Below are 15,669 nucleotides of genomic sequence, written 5' to 3' on the forward strand. Positions count from 1 at the left end.
AAAAACAGGGCGGGGCAGTGGGTGCGTATAGCCCAGTGGTAGAGCGCGTGTTTAGTTTGCATGAGGTCCTGGGCTCCATCCCCAGTACCTCCATTAAACAAACAGTCTCCCGTGCAGCCCACCACCACCAGGCTCATCCTTCTGTGCCGAAGCCGCCGCTCCGTCTCTGGCTGCCGGGCAGGGGGCTCAGTCCTGCACCCCATGTGCAGTCACACTCCCCGCCTGCAGCTCAGCCCTGGCCCTGCCAGCCCCTCTTCCCCGCAGACCGGCACCTCCCTCAGGCCCCCCTCACAGCAGGTGCCGGCCCAGACAACAGGGTCCTTCTCTGTGTCTGTGTTGGAGCCTGTTGCCTTTCTGTCCTGATCCATCGGGTCTAACAAGCCAAGAGAAACACGATAAAAGAAACAGACACACAGACGTACAACAGCGGTGCAGGCGAGTCAGCGTTGTTTTGAGGGCAGGGGGCCTGGTTTGGGGGCTGAGGGATGTTTTCTCAGGGAACTGATGCTCTTGTCCCAGGTGTGGGCAGCTGGGCCAGGAAGACTCGGTTCTGAAGGCTTGGCTAGGTTTGTTTCAGACAGTTCACCCAGGCCCACGGCCCTGCTAAGTCCTGTGTTGAGCCTAGGGCGTCTGGCCTGTGGTGGGGGTGTCCAGTGATAAACCCGTCAGTGCTGAGCCTCCGAGGAGCGGGAAGCGTCCGCAGCTGTCAGTGACCCCAGGGCGGGTCCTCAGGGCCGGGCAGCGCCTGGGGTGCAGCGTGGTCATGGGAACCAAGTTGGGCGGGGAGGAGGGGCGCGGAGAGGCTGCAGGTGGTGGGAGGCACTGAGAAGTACTTCTGAAAGGTGACGTGTTTGCATTAAGAGGGGGACCTGCGCTGGGAGGCAGAGCACAGACTGGGGAAATGGGGAGGGCAGGCCTTAGCTTCAGGCCTTCAGTGTAGCCTCCTGCAGGGTGGCCAGTGCTTCCTGCTGTGCCATTTAAATAGGATTTTTATTTCATTTTTTCCAAATCTGCGGAACCCAACCTTCTGTATAACTGGTTTTTCCCCGTCAGGGACCCTTTCATTGTCCATGGTTCTTCACAGTTGCCAGATCTGGCGCCCCCCACGCCCTCCGCCTCCTGTTGTCTCTGCTACAGTCCCACGCCATTTCAGTGAGCGGTGTAGCTGGAAAAATAGAGCATTAAATGGCTTTCAGTCCATCATGTAGCCTCTACGTACAACAAAAAATAACAGATTTTGTGCAAAGGTTAAAACCGACCTTCAAGTGACAAAGTAGACACATTATAAATTTGAGAGTTAAGTGTGGTCAAGAGCAAAGTGCTTGGAGAAGCTCAGAAAGCTGTTGTGGAGAGTGCTTCTGCCCTGGAGCCCGGAAGCATTCGCTAGTGCCAGGGTGTCAGGCCCCCGTTTCTCGGAAGACAGCTTATTACTGTCCAAATACAGCACGTGACAGAATAGCCCAGAATTCCACAGATCTGATGAAAATGTTCAACATAACAGAAAATGTATTATTCAAATAGTTTCTTAGTAAAATAAGTGAGGATTTATATTTAGATATTTTAGTGGGCTCTTCGTTAAAAGAAATCTTACCTGTAGGGATGTCTGTGAAAAGACATTGCTGTACATTTTGAGTGAAGAATTGAAATAGTCAAACTTTTAGTTGTTTTGAGATCCAGGGGAGACCAAAGTAACACCTTATTTTCATAAAGGAAACAAGAAGGGATGCTCGGACAATGTTTTTGGTAAACCTCCAGAATCCTTTACATGGAAACAACGTCAAAGTCACGACAAAGTTGGAGGTTAAGGGACCTCTGGAATTACATGGGCTCACCCTCCCGGGCGTCTCACTGCAGAGCGGTCCTGTGCGAGGGGACGGGAGACTGCGTTGCAGCAGCACGCGAAAGCCCGGCAGCATCGCGCACGTCTCCCACTCTTTTCCAGAGAAGAGAGACGCCCGGATCCGGGGGACTGCTGGCTTCTCCAGAAGGAGCCCGTGTTCATGGCACTCGAAGCCGTGCAGAGGCATCATGGGTATTGTCAGGAGCTCTAGGAACGTCATGACCGGAGGTGGCATTTTCAGAGTAGTGTCTGCCTCCCCAGGGTGATTCCCTTGAAGAGGGTGAAACTTGTGTGTGTACGAGTCTCATGTTTCAGAAGACTCAGCCCTTGTGGACATGAAGGGCTCATCAAGTGCTTTGCCTCTGAAATAAACTTGGAAAGCCCAGTGTCAGTGATACCCAGGGGGCGTTTAGGTCCAAGCTCATCCAATGAGGAGCCAGGCTACCATTGATGTTGCCTTTGGGATGTAACTCAGTGAACAGCGTGCGCCTCTGAGGTTTTCAGTAAACCTTCAAGTAGTTGTGCGCAGTATCCGTCGTGTAGTGACGGCTGTTTGTAACTCTTTCAGAACATCCTGAGGAAAGGGGGCCACGTGGAAGCAGACCCTCAGCGGTTCTGCCAGGCTCCTCGCAGAGAGGAGGACACGCTGATGGTCATCATCAGAAATGAGGACATAGCGTCGCACTTGCACCAGGTAGGTTTGCGAGCCACTTTCTTGCAAAGAAGCGTGTCCGGGCATCTTACGTTCTAGTTTTCAGACTCATCACTGCCTTTTTATTTAGGGAGTAAGTTAAACCACAATTGCACTGAGTCTAGGGGGAAGGCAGTGGGGTCGAGGTGATACTCTGTTGTCATTTACCAAGGTATTTACGGGGCATATTATGTCTCAGGGTTAGTTCTCATAGAAAGTAATGGAGAAGTTCAGTGAAGAGACATAGCGGTGAGTTTCCTCGCCTGAAATACGAATCTGCATCTCTTGCCTAACAGTAACAAATCTTGCTTTACAAGGATTTGTGAAAATTTTCTTAACTCTTTGTTGCCATATTTACATGTTGGTTAAATAAAAGTAATTGCTTGCCCCAAGAAGGTGTAACCTACGGGCCAGGCGGGCACCAGCCTGCGTCGAGGGGACCGGAACCCAGAGCACTGACCCGCGCCAGGCTGCGACGGGGCGAGCGGTGCTGAGCTGGCCACCCGCCCAACTCCGGGCCCCGCCTTCTCTGCCTCTGGAGCGGGAGAGACCACTTCGTAATTAACTGATTTTAATGAGTCTGCAGCGTTGCTAATGAACAGAGTTTATTCCTCCTGTGTGGGAGGATTCCCACTCAGTCATCAAGGGTAAAGGTGTTTCCCGCTATTTCTGAATCTGGAATAAAAGGGACAGAAGTGACCCACTGAACCTGTCTTCACTGGGGTGTCCTTTCCTGTTTCCCAGATTCCCTCTTTGCTGAAGCTGAAGCATCTCCCCAGCGTCGTCTTCGCCGGAGTGGACAGCCCTGAGGACGTGCTCGACGGCACCCACCAGGAGCTCCTGCGGACGGGAGGCTTCGTGGTGTCAGATGACACAATATTAGAAACTTTAACCTTAGGTTAGTCTTTTATTTAACTTTATTATCTAGTCAAATTTCTCCTCACTCAGTGACCCAAAAATTATTTCATCAAAAAGAAATGATTATTACAGCAGTCACCACCTACTGAACAGGGTGCCATCGGCCGTGCACACAGTCTGACTTGATTCTGGTTCCCACCGGGCACGTTCTTACCCTCTTGTTTTAACTGATTCCCTTCACGACCAAACCTCTCAGTAATGTGGCTAAACTACTGATTCTGAGATCTGGCTATGTTCAGTTCCTTCCTTTGCCAAATCAAGTCAACTACCTATTTGTTTAGAATCAGCCCTCTTTTCCATTTCTGTTGCCGTCACCCCTACCATCTTGTCAGTGTCGTGGAAATCTAAAAAATGGCTCTAAGTCTTCAGTTATCTGCTTGAACACTCATATGTAAGTCCTTTTGGGGCAACAAGCTTGACGGAAGAATGTTCGGGCACAGGGCAGACACTTGACACACAATCAGAATCTGCCCGGCCTGCATAGCTCATTAGAACTGAACACGGTGGGAGGTGAGGACAGCCCTGAACAAGCATGAACGTTGCATGGAAACTGGAGAGGAAAGCATTTGTAGATTCTGTGTTTAGGAACCTAGACCTGGCTTTTCTGTTGCAACGGGACCTCCTAGTTTTGTTCCAACTGCATGATCTCGTACGTTAGAAGCTGTCACTGCTCGTCAGGCAGCGCTCCGCTGTGCGGCCGCCTGCTGCCAGAGGGTGAGCAGGCGTGGTCCTGCCCGGCTGTGAGGGGGGCAGTGGTGGCAAACACGCAGACGGGGGCACTGTTACTCACGAGTAACGATGACGGGACTGTGAGCAGATAAGCCCCAAATTCTAAAACACATCTTCTTTTGTCAAACTTAATTTTATTCTGTAGTTCAACTGAAGGAAATTGTCAAAATCCTGGAGAAACTAAATGGAAATGGGAGGTGGAAGTGGCTGCTTCACTACAGGGAAACTAAGAAGCTGAGAGAAGACGTGAGGTAAGGCCTTCTCGGCAGGGGAGGGCGCCCCGCGTGTCCCGGAGCGAGGCTGCTGCGCTCGGTGTGTCGGTCCGTTGACAGGCGTCTGGGTTTTGTTCTTAAAGCAGGGCTTGCGGTGGAGGAAGCGCGAGTTGTAACCGTAACCGCGAGTCTGAGGCACTGTCTGCGCCCGCGCAGCACAGGCCCTGCAGCCCTGAAGTGTCCGTCGGTTCAGTCTCTACTGTTTGTTAAAAATTGAGTTATTCATATTTTAAGTTGCCAGAGTTATAAGATGCATGAAACGCGTGTATCCTTAATTTTCACTCTTAAACAGTAGCCTGTAAATAGGCGAGCCTTCTTAGAAGTGTGAGTGGGGTTTTCACGGCGTTTTGATTGGTTCTTTGGCTGAAAAGGCCTGCTGGCTGCGGGGGGACAGGGGTGCGAGGCCCAGGGAGGTCTACAGAGGAGGGGACATTAGTCACAGGACCACTTTGGGCCCCACGGGCATGGGCAGTACAGGGGCGAGGGCCGGGAGACTGGCCGTCCACGCGGCAGGCCCCTCCCCGACCTGGCGGCCACTCCTGCTTCGGTGCTCGGGCTCCTAGGGCTCCTAGAGCGCCGGTGCGGGCGGGACGAGGGTCGCGACGAGGGTCGCGGCCGCCCTCAGCGAGGGAGGGGCTCAAGGCAGCGCCTGGGGGCGGGGGGGGGGGAAGGGTCGCCCTCAGGACTAAGGGGAGGCGGCGGCCCCCGCGTGCCTGGGTCGGGGGAGCGCGGCCTTCTGTCGCCCTTGGCCCCGAGTCTGCTCTTCAGAGCGTGCCAGTCTTGGATAATAATAACTTTTCAGAAAACTCACCATATTATTTTGACCTTTGTGGGGGAGAATTTATCTAAAACTAAAACCAAAAAAAAACCTAGCTTTTAAAAACCACTGTTTCTAGAGACGTTTATAGCCAGGGCTGGGGATCGGTAAAGACAGCAGCAGCCTCAGGGCCACCTCTGGGCGAGCACAGGGCTAAGCGGAAACGCAGCCCTTTAAAGGGATGCAAAGCGACCTCACGCAGAGCTTACACCAGTAGAAGCACATCCAGACGTCTACTCAGTAACAGAAGTAAAAGCTCCGTACAGCATGGCGCCAACCTTAAGCCTTTACACGCACACAGGATGAAGCCTGGAGGGAAGCTCGGGGGTCCCTAGCGCTCGTGACCAGCTGTGGGAAGGTGCGGGGCGGGTCTCCCTCCAGCCAGGCTCGCGAGTGCTGGCACGAGACGGAACCGAGGGCGGAGGGGGAGAAGTCCCGGGAACATTTTCCTCTGGAAGGAAAAACGGTCAGTCACCAATTTCATTAAAATCATGTAACAGCTAGAATTCCTTGTTCTTTTCCACCTCAGTTTAAATCTTGTTCTTACTTTTTTTCCAAGAAATTGGTGACTCTGACCAACAGTTAAGTGTAGAGCTTCTGAAGGGAGCGTAAGGTTTGGGGGCGCTGCTGTGGGGCGAGGCAGGAGGAGGGCCACTACTCAGAAACACCTGCCAAGCGGCAGGGGTGGACACGGTGGCAGGTGACTGTAGGGCCCCTGCTGTGGGACAAGGCCCCCGTATTTTACCTAAGGAGGAGTAGGCGCGCCTGCGATGTTGTGCAGGAACTCGGCGGGACAGCAGCGAAGTCTAGGGAAAGTGTAGGAATAAAACTGAAAATGAAGGTACCTTCCCCACGCCGGGCCTGCTCTGCGCGCCTGCGCGCCTCCTCCAGGGTGGACCCGACCGCACACAGGAAGAGCCTGATCCTGAAGTCGTGTCAGAGCGCGGACATCACCGAGCCGCTCCCCTACCACCAGTGTGACTCTCGGTCGTCAGCAAAAACCGAGCACCTGAAGTGCCTGCTAAGCCTGCAGGTTCAGCACGTCCACGCCAGGTTTGCCGTCTTCCTAACAGGTAAATCCAACCAGCTGGCGCCGTGGTAGGGCCGCTCGAGAACGTCCTCCACAGGGAGCCCCTGGACACCGTAAAACGTGCGGACCTGCCCCAGTTGGCAGCCGAATAAGCTCAGACCCGGCGTGTCCTGGCACCGCACGCGGCGAGGCGGGGGGGGCAGCACGGGGTCTGTCTCGCTAGGAGCCTTCTGCTCCAGGCTTTTGAGGATGCCTTAAGGAGTGACTAGCTGTCACTTATCAGGTTTGCAGCCTCCCCTTCCCCGCTCTCGGGGCAGTGGCTGCTTTGGAATTCCCCTTACATGCATGAGGGTGGATTTTTTTGTTTTTTGTTTTTTTTAATTAAAGGGATTCTGCTACTTTGTGCGTAGATGAATTTTTCACCGATTTTTTTCTTTTTACAGAAAAGCCTGTGGTCTCCAGAGAAATCTTTGAAAATGGTGGCATCCTCGTCACAGACGTAAATGACTTCGTTGAAAATATACAAAAAGTAGCCGCTCCGTTTAGGAGTAGCTACTGGTAAGGACCCAGCCCTCACTCTCCAGCAAGGGACTGACAGCAGGTAACGTCACCCGTGAGCGACCAGCTGTGCGAAAACTGTCTTGCACCTTACACATCAGGCTGCAGAGCTCAAGTGTTTGCTTACTTAGGGGTGGAGCTGCTGCTGGTCTGGCATAAATGGCATCACTCAAGTGTCACTCATGAGGTAACTGACCTACTTTGGGAACGACGTACATGTCACCTGCAGGCCGTCTGACGCCAGGCCAGGAGCTGCTGTGACCCAGACGCAGACACTTGTTTCCCCCTTAGGCAGCCTCCTGCTGATGAGATACTTCATGGTTATTTGGTTTTAAAGATGGAATTATTGTCAATTTTGTACTTACCCAGGTAATTCAACTGCAGCTTACTTAGACATCGTTGATGCCAACAAGAAATTAGTTATTTTCCCTTTTCCCTGAAAACCTCTGAGGTACACAGAACTTCAGATCAGTGCTCTGCAGCCCGCGGGAAGGCTCTCCTCCATCTTCACGTCGCTGGGACGTCTGGCCTGGTCCCCAGCAGCTCTGGGCTGCAGTGTTGCCATTGTTCTAAATTATTCTCACTTTGAACAGTATGCCTTCAAAGCTTTTAATTGAACTTAACGTTAAAAATAAAAATTTTACAAATGTACTCAACGGTAGCAAAAACTAGCAAAAAAAAAAAAAAAACCCGTTTTAATCAGTAGCTTTGTTGTTGCATGTGAAGGTCAGAACGGCACATGTAATGCATGTTACACTGTTTTACAGGTTCCACCACCAGTGTAAAAACTATAATCCTAAGTGGTTTTATTTGTTGTTATTCAAGCAACACTACATAAAGGTAACACTTTTTTTTCCTAAATGGTACAAATTTTTCACTTAGTTTTTGTAACTGGTACACTACAAAATCAGCTGAGGAAGAAATAATCACTTATTTATATTAGAAATCATTTCTACAGTAATCCTTAAAACTAAGCAAAAACATTTGTAAGATACATAGTATCTATTTGGAACAAAGATTTTTGTAACTAATTTCTTTTTTTAATAAAAGACAACTAAAAATCATTCAAATGCATCTGCAATGACTTTATAGCAAAACTTTGTAGAGAACGTTCTATAGTTTAAATTTGGAAGGCCATTTTGCGGAAGGACTAGCTTCCAGAGGAATCCGACCACTTACCTCACTTTGGCCTCGATCTGTCAGCCTAGGCCCCACTGACCTGCCCAGGGCGTCCCCTCGCAGGGCGAGGTGTCCCTGCAGCAGCGACAGGACAGTTACAGGACTTTGCACCTGGCCCTCCACGGGGTCACATGAGACCTGTACAGAAACGTCTCTCAAAGCCTTTTTCCTGCTTTGCTCACACCCCCTCCTCGGCCGGGCGTGCTGGCTGCACTAGTTCTGTGATTGTCTCAGGAGGAGGAAGCTAACAGTTTTAATTATTTTTACATTAGCGCTTGTGTAGAAGCCCGCTCGTTTAAGAATCTATTAAGAGGACCGTCACCATCCTTGGTACCCTGAGCTCAAGTACTAAGGGGAAGGAAAAGCACGTTGGCAGGCACCTGCCACCTGCCAGGTGCTGCCTGCCTGACACAGTCGTGCGCCCCCTGCTGAAGAGCCCACGAGGCCACCTCTTCCGGAACTGAAGGCTCCTCACCTTCGTACCTCGCTGGCCTGGCACGGAAATAGCAGCCGTTCAGTAAGTAAGCCGACTGGAGAACGTGAGAAGGCCCTGGTGCTCTTTGTAGGTGCTGCTTACCCAGCCTGTGCCTCTGCCTGCGCCAGCAGCTCACAGCGTGAGTACAGGGCGAGGGGAAGGGCCGGCTGGAGTCTCAATCTTACGCAGACAAGCAGTGGTTTTCAAGCGGGTGAGCCTGTGCCCTGGAAGACTCTGGGTCATCACGCCAGGGAGGTGCATCCAGGGTACCAGGGCAGCCCCCACAACAAAGAATCCTCTGGCCAAAAAAGGAGCATGAGACTGAGAACTGAGCTGAGGTCATCACCGTGTGATGCTAGCTATTAACACCCCAATTCCTGTGACAGACCATCTGCCTAGTCTGTCTGTCAGGCTCAACTGTAAGACTCAGCATTCAGACGAAGAGAACGCAGCTGAGACACCCCTCGTTCCTCGGAGCTAAGTGACGGCATACACGGCGAGGCTTTAACTGTCAAGGCCATAGGAGGTACCAGTAAAAAACCACTTCTAACCACAGTTTAAATTAAGTGAAAGCAGTCAAGCACCCGTCCCACCCGACAGCGTCACCTGCGGGAAGGTCGGGGCTCTGAAGCACCAGCACGGCCCGGTGACTGGCCTCCAGGGCCCACGCCGGCACAGTGCCTACAGCTCTGCCCCTCCAGGACACGACACACCGACACGAGGAAGCTGGTTTCCAGGGGGGGCTTTATTTTGCAGTACAGACACCGCTGGAGTGGGGGTTCTGTCAAGTCAATACTGCATCGCAGCTTGGTCCGTGGAAGAGGCCACACTTGGGATACAAAAGAAGCTTCTAGGTTTATCTGCTTTATGATGGGTCTTTCCCTCTGCTCTCATCAATCTTACTAGGTTAAACACCGCACACAGGCTCCCTCCAAAATGACTCAGACGCTGGAGTTCGTTAGAATTTGAGGCCCACGTAAACCAGACTCGTGGCCGTGCTGCCTGGGCACTGCCGTAATAGTTGACAGACACGTAAGGGGATGGGGCATGGTGGGGGATGCTGTCCCCAGTGATGGAGAAGTCAATTCCAGTCTTCCTCCTCCGCGTCTGGAGGACAGGTGGCAGGTGGCACGCGGTCCGCTCTGGAGCAGCAGAAGCAGTAACGGCAAAGGCTACACACTGATTAAAAGATACAAATGCCGTATCGAGTTCTCTGTATCAGTATCACAATGTTTTAAAACTGATCCTTCACTAGAAAAATCAAGCCAGTATAGGTTAAATTGGACAGAATGTGGGCACCTGCCAATTCTGCATAGCCACTCCATGAAAACAAGTTAATACATGATGTTAGAAAGGGGAGGGACATTTACTGGTACAGTGCTCTGCAATCTCAGTTCTGATCACAAAAGCAGGCCTTACAACACTGATCTCATACAATACACGTCATCTGCCAAAGTTTACGTCTGTCCTGATGGCGACGGCTGCGCTGCTGCTAGTCCTCCCCGTAGATGTCGTTTTTCTTGCGCTTCATCTCCTCGAAGTCAAACTCGGACCCTGTCATCCTCTTGTAGATGTCCTTGATGTCATCACAGGTTGTCTCGAAGTGAGTGGTCGCATCGTACGTGCGGGAAATAAAGATCTGAAAATGAAAATCACAAGACTTGAGGCTATTGAGGGACGACCCCAGTAAAGCCTGGTAATTAATTACCCTTTGCAGACGGCTACTCACCTGGCTTTCTGTCCCCAGATCTTTGGGTACAAGGAGGTCACTGATGCTAACGAATCTGGAGGGGGAGAGAATTAAGTCAGCAGGTGAGCTCCGTGCGCGCGCACGCACACGGCGAGGCTGGCGGAGATGGCGGCTGCCTCCCCCGCTCCCGTGGGTGCGCCCCACTGCGGAGCCAGAGTCTGTCTCAGCTGAAGCAAACGAGCGCGTCACTCACTTCTGCTCGATCGGCTCCAAGAGCTCCAGAGCTGGTCTGATTTCCTTCTCGGGCTCCTTGGTCTCCACAGTCGTGCTGACGATGGCGATGTACTTGCCCTGCGCAGCCACGTTGTGTGCGGAGGAGATCATGCAGACGTAGATGTCTGAAACAAGGAAGGCCGCTCAGCACAGGGCCCGAAACTGCAGGCCCTGCGTGCGCTCGGGAAGGCCGCCTTTCACCGAGGTGAGACCAGCGGCTTGGAGAGGCGTGTCGTCTAAGCCTAAGCTCTGCGCGGAGGAAGCAGGGCCTACGCACAACAGGCAAATCCACCCAGCGACTTTCAGCCTTTTGGAGGGGAGGGGCGTATGCGGCAGTGAGCCCCTGGGCCTGGCAATGAGACTCCCCAGCTCCGCCACAGCTCACTGGGGGGCTCTTCCTTGCTGAACCCCGTGTCTAGAAAGGTTCTGAATAGCTAAGAAAGGACTTATTTAACGACTGGTTTCTCATTGATTTAAAACATATAAAACTGCAAACAGCATTAAGCTATTCTTGAGTTGGCGAACAAGCTCATCTAACAATTCACAGGTTCTATGTGTCTGCACAGCACAAAGTAGCGAGGTGATTTCCCACAGAGAAGATCCTCGCTGGGCTCCCTTTACCCTCCCGGGTCCAGAGGCCGCTTGGGAGCCCTTGATGGATGTTTAAGTCCCTCTGTCCTACTAATAATCTCCAGTGACTTGGTTTCTTTCATGGAGAAAATGAAACACAGACAGCTTCCACCAGCCATTAAAAGCTAGCAACCCCTTTTAAGTTGAACTTTGATGAAAGGAAGACACAGAAGCAGCTCCCGGGTGAAAACAGCCGGTTAAAGCAAACAGATTAGGAATTACGATTTTAGAGCTAAACCCCTGACCTTAATCAGAGAAATCAAAGTCAAAGACAAGTATGAAGTAGACAAACGATGACGTAAAAGCAGTGCTGTCATTGGCTCCAAAAACACACCGAACAGGTAAATCAGGTCAGCACAGCAGCACGGGCCCCCAGCAGCGCAGCGGTGCGCACCACCGCGGTGGGCGCGAGGCCAGGGGGCCCGGCCGCCACGTCCACCCCCACGCGAGGACCTGGCGCCACTGTGAGCTGGAAGAACCCGTCACACTGTTTTCCTGTGTAAACTAGTTTCCTCACTGTAACAGAGCAGATACTGGCATAAAACACAAAGTGAATTATGTCTAACAGGCGTCTACAGGCGCCTGCTGCCCTTCGGCACTCACCTGACTTGCGGTTGACCTGGTTCTGCGGGATAATGATCTGGCAGGAGTTGGCATCGCTGGTGTTCTTGATGGGGTGGCTGAGGATGCAGATCACTCTGATCACCTGGCCCACTTTCTCTACTCGGTCTTTCACGTAGCTGGGGTCACAGATGAGCTGCTTACAGCGCGCGATCTGCAACAAACATTCAAGACTGCGGCACTCAGGGTCGGTGACGCTACTGTACACTGGCGCCACTCGTCCTTCAAATTCATGTTATCTTCGTGAAGTTAAGTGTTGGTACTTAGTGAACTACAGATTACAAATTCTGGAACAAATCCTAAATCTTACTGAAGTATTAGGAAAAATGCGTTGCCTAGTGTTCAGAAGTGTAGGTTTTAGAACTGGGCAGACCAGGGTTCAAATCCTGGCTCTACCTAACCACAAAGGGATGTGGTTAGGATTAAACAAAACTGTGTTTAAGGACTGTCATTACATGTGAATACACCCAGTGAAAAGTGTAACTGTCCGTCAGTGGTATGAATATTACAAACAGACCATAATCATTCTCATCTTAAGACTATACTAAGTAAAACTTAAGTTGCAAGATAAATTATGTTATTATATCACAGCCTTCCTCCTTCTATCAAAGGCTTGAAATGTAAGAGGAAGTAGTTGTGTGAAGCAAAGAAGAATGGAATGAAAGCTTGCAATAAAAAGGGCTCTGAGGCATCAGATTGACACGTTTAGCCCTCTTTGGTAAACCTCTATTACGTGTATGCGGAAAGTACACGGCAGTTACAGAAGACCTCCAACAACAATCAGGGTTCGGGAGCCAAGCAGTGAGTGCGGACCGCATGGTCTGAACCCATGAAGACCGTTTCCGTAAGGGGTGACAGTTCATGGAACGTGAACGGTCCAGTCTGCACACCAACAGCACTGGCGCCACCTGAAAGCTTTCAAGAAAACACAGACCCACCACAAACCTACTGAGTAACAACGTGCACTTTAACAAAACTGACAATTTATATTCAATTTAAAGTTGAAACACACTGTTCAAAACACCACCTGGCCACCTCCATGGCTAAACCCAAATAAAATGATAAATGTTGATAGTAATGATTATTAACATTATTTAATAATTTGTTAATAATACTAAACTAAATAATAAAATGGTTAATACTGGCCAAGCCTCATTTCCACCAACAGTGGTACAAATAAAGCTAAATTTAAATGAAACTTTGGGAGCCAACACCTGTAATTACTCTTCGGTCGCTGTGAATACCAAGCTACCATAAAGAAAACAGCTAGTCTGAAACCTAGGACCAGCGTTCACAAGAAAGTAAGTACTATCAGACAATAAGGTTCTCTTAATAAGAGTATGACATTTTTATAAATTGTAAGCTGCTTACCTCTCCTTCAGATTTCACACCAACCACTTTTCCATTCTGCACAATGATTTCTTCGATCGGTTTATTCAGCATGTAGGTGCCCCCATAAATAGCACTCAGCCTAGAGAAGTATTCAAAGTGCAGTCAATAGTTTATAATTGTTCCAGATCCTCAAGTCTCCTTGTCAAATCTAACCAGCTATAGCCAAGATGTATTGCGTTTCCTTCCAGAAGGCAGCAGTTTAAAAGTCATTAAAGCATCAATCATAAAACAGAACCATGAAATGATGTCTCACATTCACAGTTATGACTGTCAAAGTCCAAAAAACACTAACCAGCAACAGGAGAACTGCTTGTGTACATCTAATCCTCCTGCGTGCAAGCAGAGCTCTGAACAAGGCTATCAGGAGAGCGACTAAAACCAAGTAGGAACCAGAGAAGGGACTGGAAAGGGAGCAGCTGGGAGAGACCTTTACGTGGCGCGTATGGGCCTCCCCCTGAGGACTACCACTCCAGGCCTCGTAACACGGGGCAGCTACAGCAGATGCAAAAAACCTGCAGTCTCACTGATTTAAGCTGCCATAAAACAGAATTTGGGGTGTCAAAGTAGATTAAAATTGTGGGAGGAAATCTTCCAAAAGGAGGAGCAACCAAATTATAAAATCTCTTCAAACCCTTAACTAACTCCAGAAGTGCCTGTACACATGAGAGAGACTCCGAGGAATCCAGCAAAACCAACAGCTGAGAGGCAGAAAAACCTGAGCAGCGACTTCACTCCAGGCCACGTGGACAGATGGTTTGCAGTTTGAAACTGCCATGTCAGGGGAGCTTGGTACATACCTCGGGCTTTCCAGTGAAACCCCAAAAGATCACACCTGACTGTGCTGGGACCAAAGACTCAGCCAAAAACAAAGGACCCCCACCAAGAAAGTGTAAAACCAAGCCTCCAAAAGTTGAAGGTGAATGGCCAATAATGTAACTGCCAACAAAAATCAACACAAATAGAATCCAGCATCTCTACAATGTATCAATAAATCCAGGACACAAAAAATTAGCACAAAGGAGAATGGGTAAATGGGATGAAACCTTTGTAAAGTTCTTACGCTTTACGTAAAGTAGTACAATATTAACACCAAATAAAATGTGACAAATGAAGGATGCATAGTACAATTTATAGAGTGAACACGGGAAAGTTAGAAATAAAAAGGCAAAGCTAAAAAGCCACTAAGAGCAATTAAAATGAAATGCATAAAATATTTGATTAATCAAATAAGGAAAGAGGAACTCCGGGGGAAAAGGCGGCCAAACAGATCTAATCCCAGCCACATCAGTAATTGTATTAAATGTAAATGACTAAACAATCCCATTGAAAGGCCAAGGCTGCCACACTGGATAGAAAAGCAATATTCAACTACCTGCTGTCTACAAGAGACTTACTTTAAATATAAAGACAGAGTTTGAAAGTAAAAGGATAAAAAAGGGTCTCAAGCAAACAGCAAGCTAGCTGGCATGAGTACGAGACAAAGACCTGCCCCAACTAGAAACGCACATCACCTGATAACAACGCTTAACGCAAGTGCAAGCTGACAGAACTGAAGTGAGAAACAGTAAGTCCACAGTCTTGGCAGGAGACCCTCCCTCAGTAATCCAATAGAAGAATCAATAGAAATACACATTTGAGCAACTCTATTAGCTGCTCTCACAAGAACACTGCACCCAAAACATGCCAAGTACACACTTTTCAAGGGCATAAAATTCACTAAAATAGATCATGTATTTGGCCAAAAATTATGCCTTAATTTCAAAGACTGAAATTTTACAAGTTCTCTCACCATACAGATATAAATTAGATGTCAGTAACAACATGTTCAGGGAAACCTCCCAATGTTTAGGAATTAAACACTATACTTTCAAATAACTCAAAAAAAAAATTTCACAAGAAAGATAAGGTACCATATTGGGTAGCACATATTTAGAGGGAAATTCAAACCTTCAAATCCTCATGTTAGAGAAGAAAAGTATAAAATCAATTATCTGGTTCAACCTTAAAAAAACTAAAAGAAAAAAAGTTAAACCCAAGTAAGTAAAAGGAAGAAATTAAGAACAGAAATCAATAAAATAGAAAATAACTGCAAAAGAAATTAAGAAGCTAAAAATTTGGTGCTTTGAACATAAAACTGATGAAACCCTATCAAGAAAAGAGAGGAAATAGAAATTACCCATCACAGGCACGAAGGTGGGACCCTCACTACTGACCGCAGAGCCATCAACAGGATAGTGAAGAGAGGTTACGGACAACTTTGTATCAAAAAGGTGAACTTACTTGAAATGGTCAAATTCCTTGAAAAATACAACTGAAAATAAAAAATAGTACATTTGAACAGCCTTACTTCTATTAAAAGAAAATGGAGTAACAATCAAAGTCTTAAGTTCTAAGAGGGAAGTTTACAGTGATACAAGCCTATGTCAGGAAACAAAAACCTCAAGCAACCTAACCCCACACCTAGAGCAGCGAGAGGAAGAACAAAACCCGAAGTCAGCGGGAGAAAAGAAACCATTAAGATCAGAGCAGAAATAAATGAAAGCGGCTGAAAAGC

At 49.0% G+C, this 15,669-nt stretch overlaps 2 protein-coding genes across 4 annotated transcripts in view; one reads left to right on the top strand and one right to left on the bottom strand.

Annotated features, from left to right (window-relative positions):
• The window catches only part of TASOR2 (transcription activation suppressor family member 2), a 73,465-nt gene that overhangs the window by 52,908 nt on the left and 4,888 nt on the right, over positions 1–15,669 (top strand). For 2 of the 3 annotated variants that reach the window (XM_032473819.1, XM_032473818.1), the window contains exons 17-21: positions 2,409–2,534; positions 3,276–3,429; positions 4,324–4,429; positions 6,159–6,340; positions 6,741–7,929. In XM_032473819.1, the coding sequence (XP_032329710.1) occupies positions 2,409–2,534; positions 3,276–3,429; positions 4,324–4,429; positions 6,159–6,340; positions 6,741–6,859 (687 nt within the window). In that variant the 3' untranslated portion in view covers positions 6,860–7,929. Of the gene's footprint in view, positions 1–2,408; positions 2,535–3,275; positions 3,430–4,323; positions 4,430–6,158; positions 6,341–6,740; positions 7,930–15,669 lie in introns of those variants that run through there. The other variant, XM_032473817.1, reaches the window with a different exon arrangement.
• The window catches only part of GDI2 (GDP dissociation inhibitor 2), a 30,462-nt gene continuing 24,029 nt past the window's right edge, over positions 9,237–15,669 (bottom strand). The window contains exons 7-11 of the mRNA XM_032473821.1: positions 13,095–13,194; positions 11,706–11,877; positions 10,453–10,597; positions 10,239–10,293; positions 9,237–10,148 (exon numbers count right to left, since the gene is read on the bottom strand). Of these exons, the coding sequence (XP_032329712.1) occupies positions 10,002–10,148; positions 10,239–10,293; positions 10,453–10,597; positions 11,706–11,877; positions 13,095–13,194 (619 nt within the window). The 3' untranslated portion in view covers positions 9,237–10,001. The remainder of the gene's footprint in view (positions 10,149–10,238; positions 10,294–10,452; positions 10,598–11,705; positions 11,878–13,094; positions 13,195–15,669) is intronic.

The sequence above is a fragment of the Camelus ferus genome, chromosome 35 (assembly GCF_009834535.1).
Source record: "Camelus ferus isolate YT-003-E chromosome 35, BCGSAC_Cfer_1.0, whole genome shotgun sequence".
In the NCBI taxonomy this organism is placed as follows: Eukaryota; Metazoa; Chordata; class Mammalia; order Artiodactyla; family Camelidae; genus Camelus; species Camelus ferus.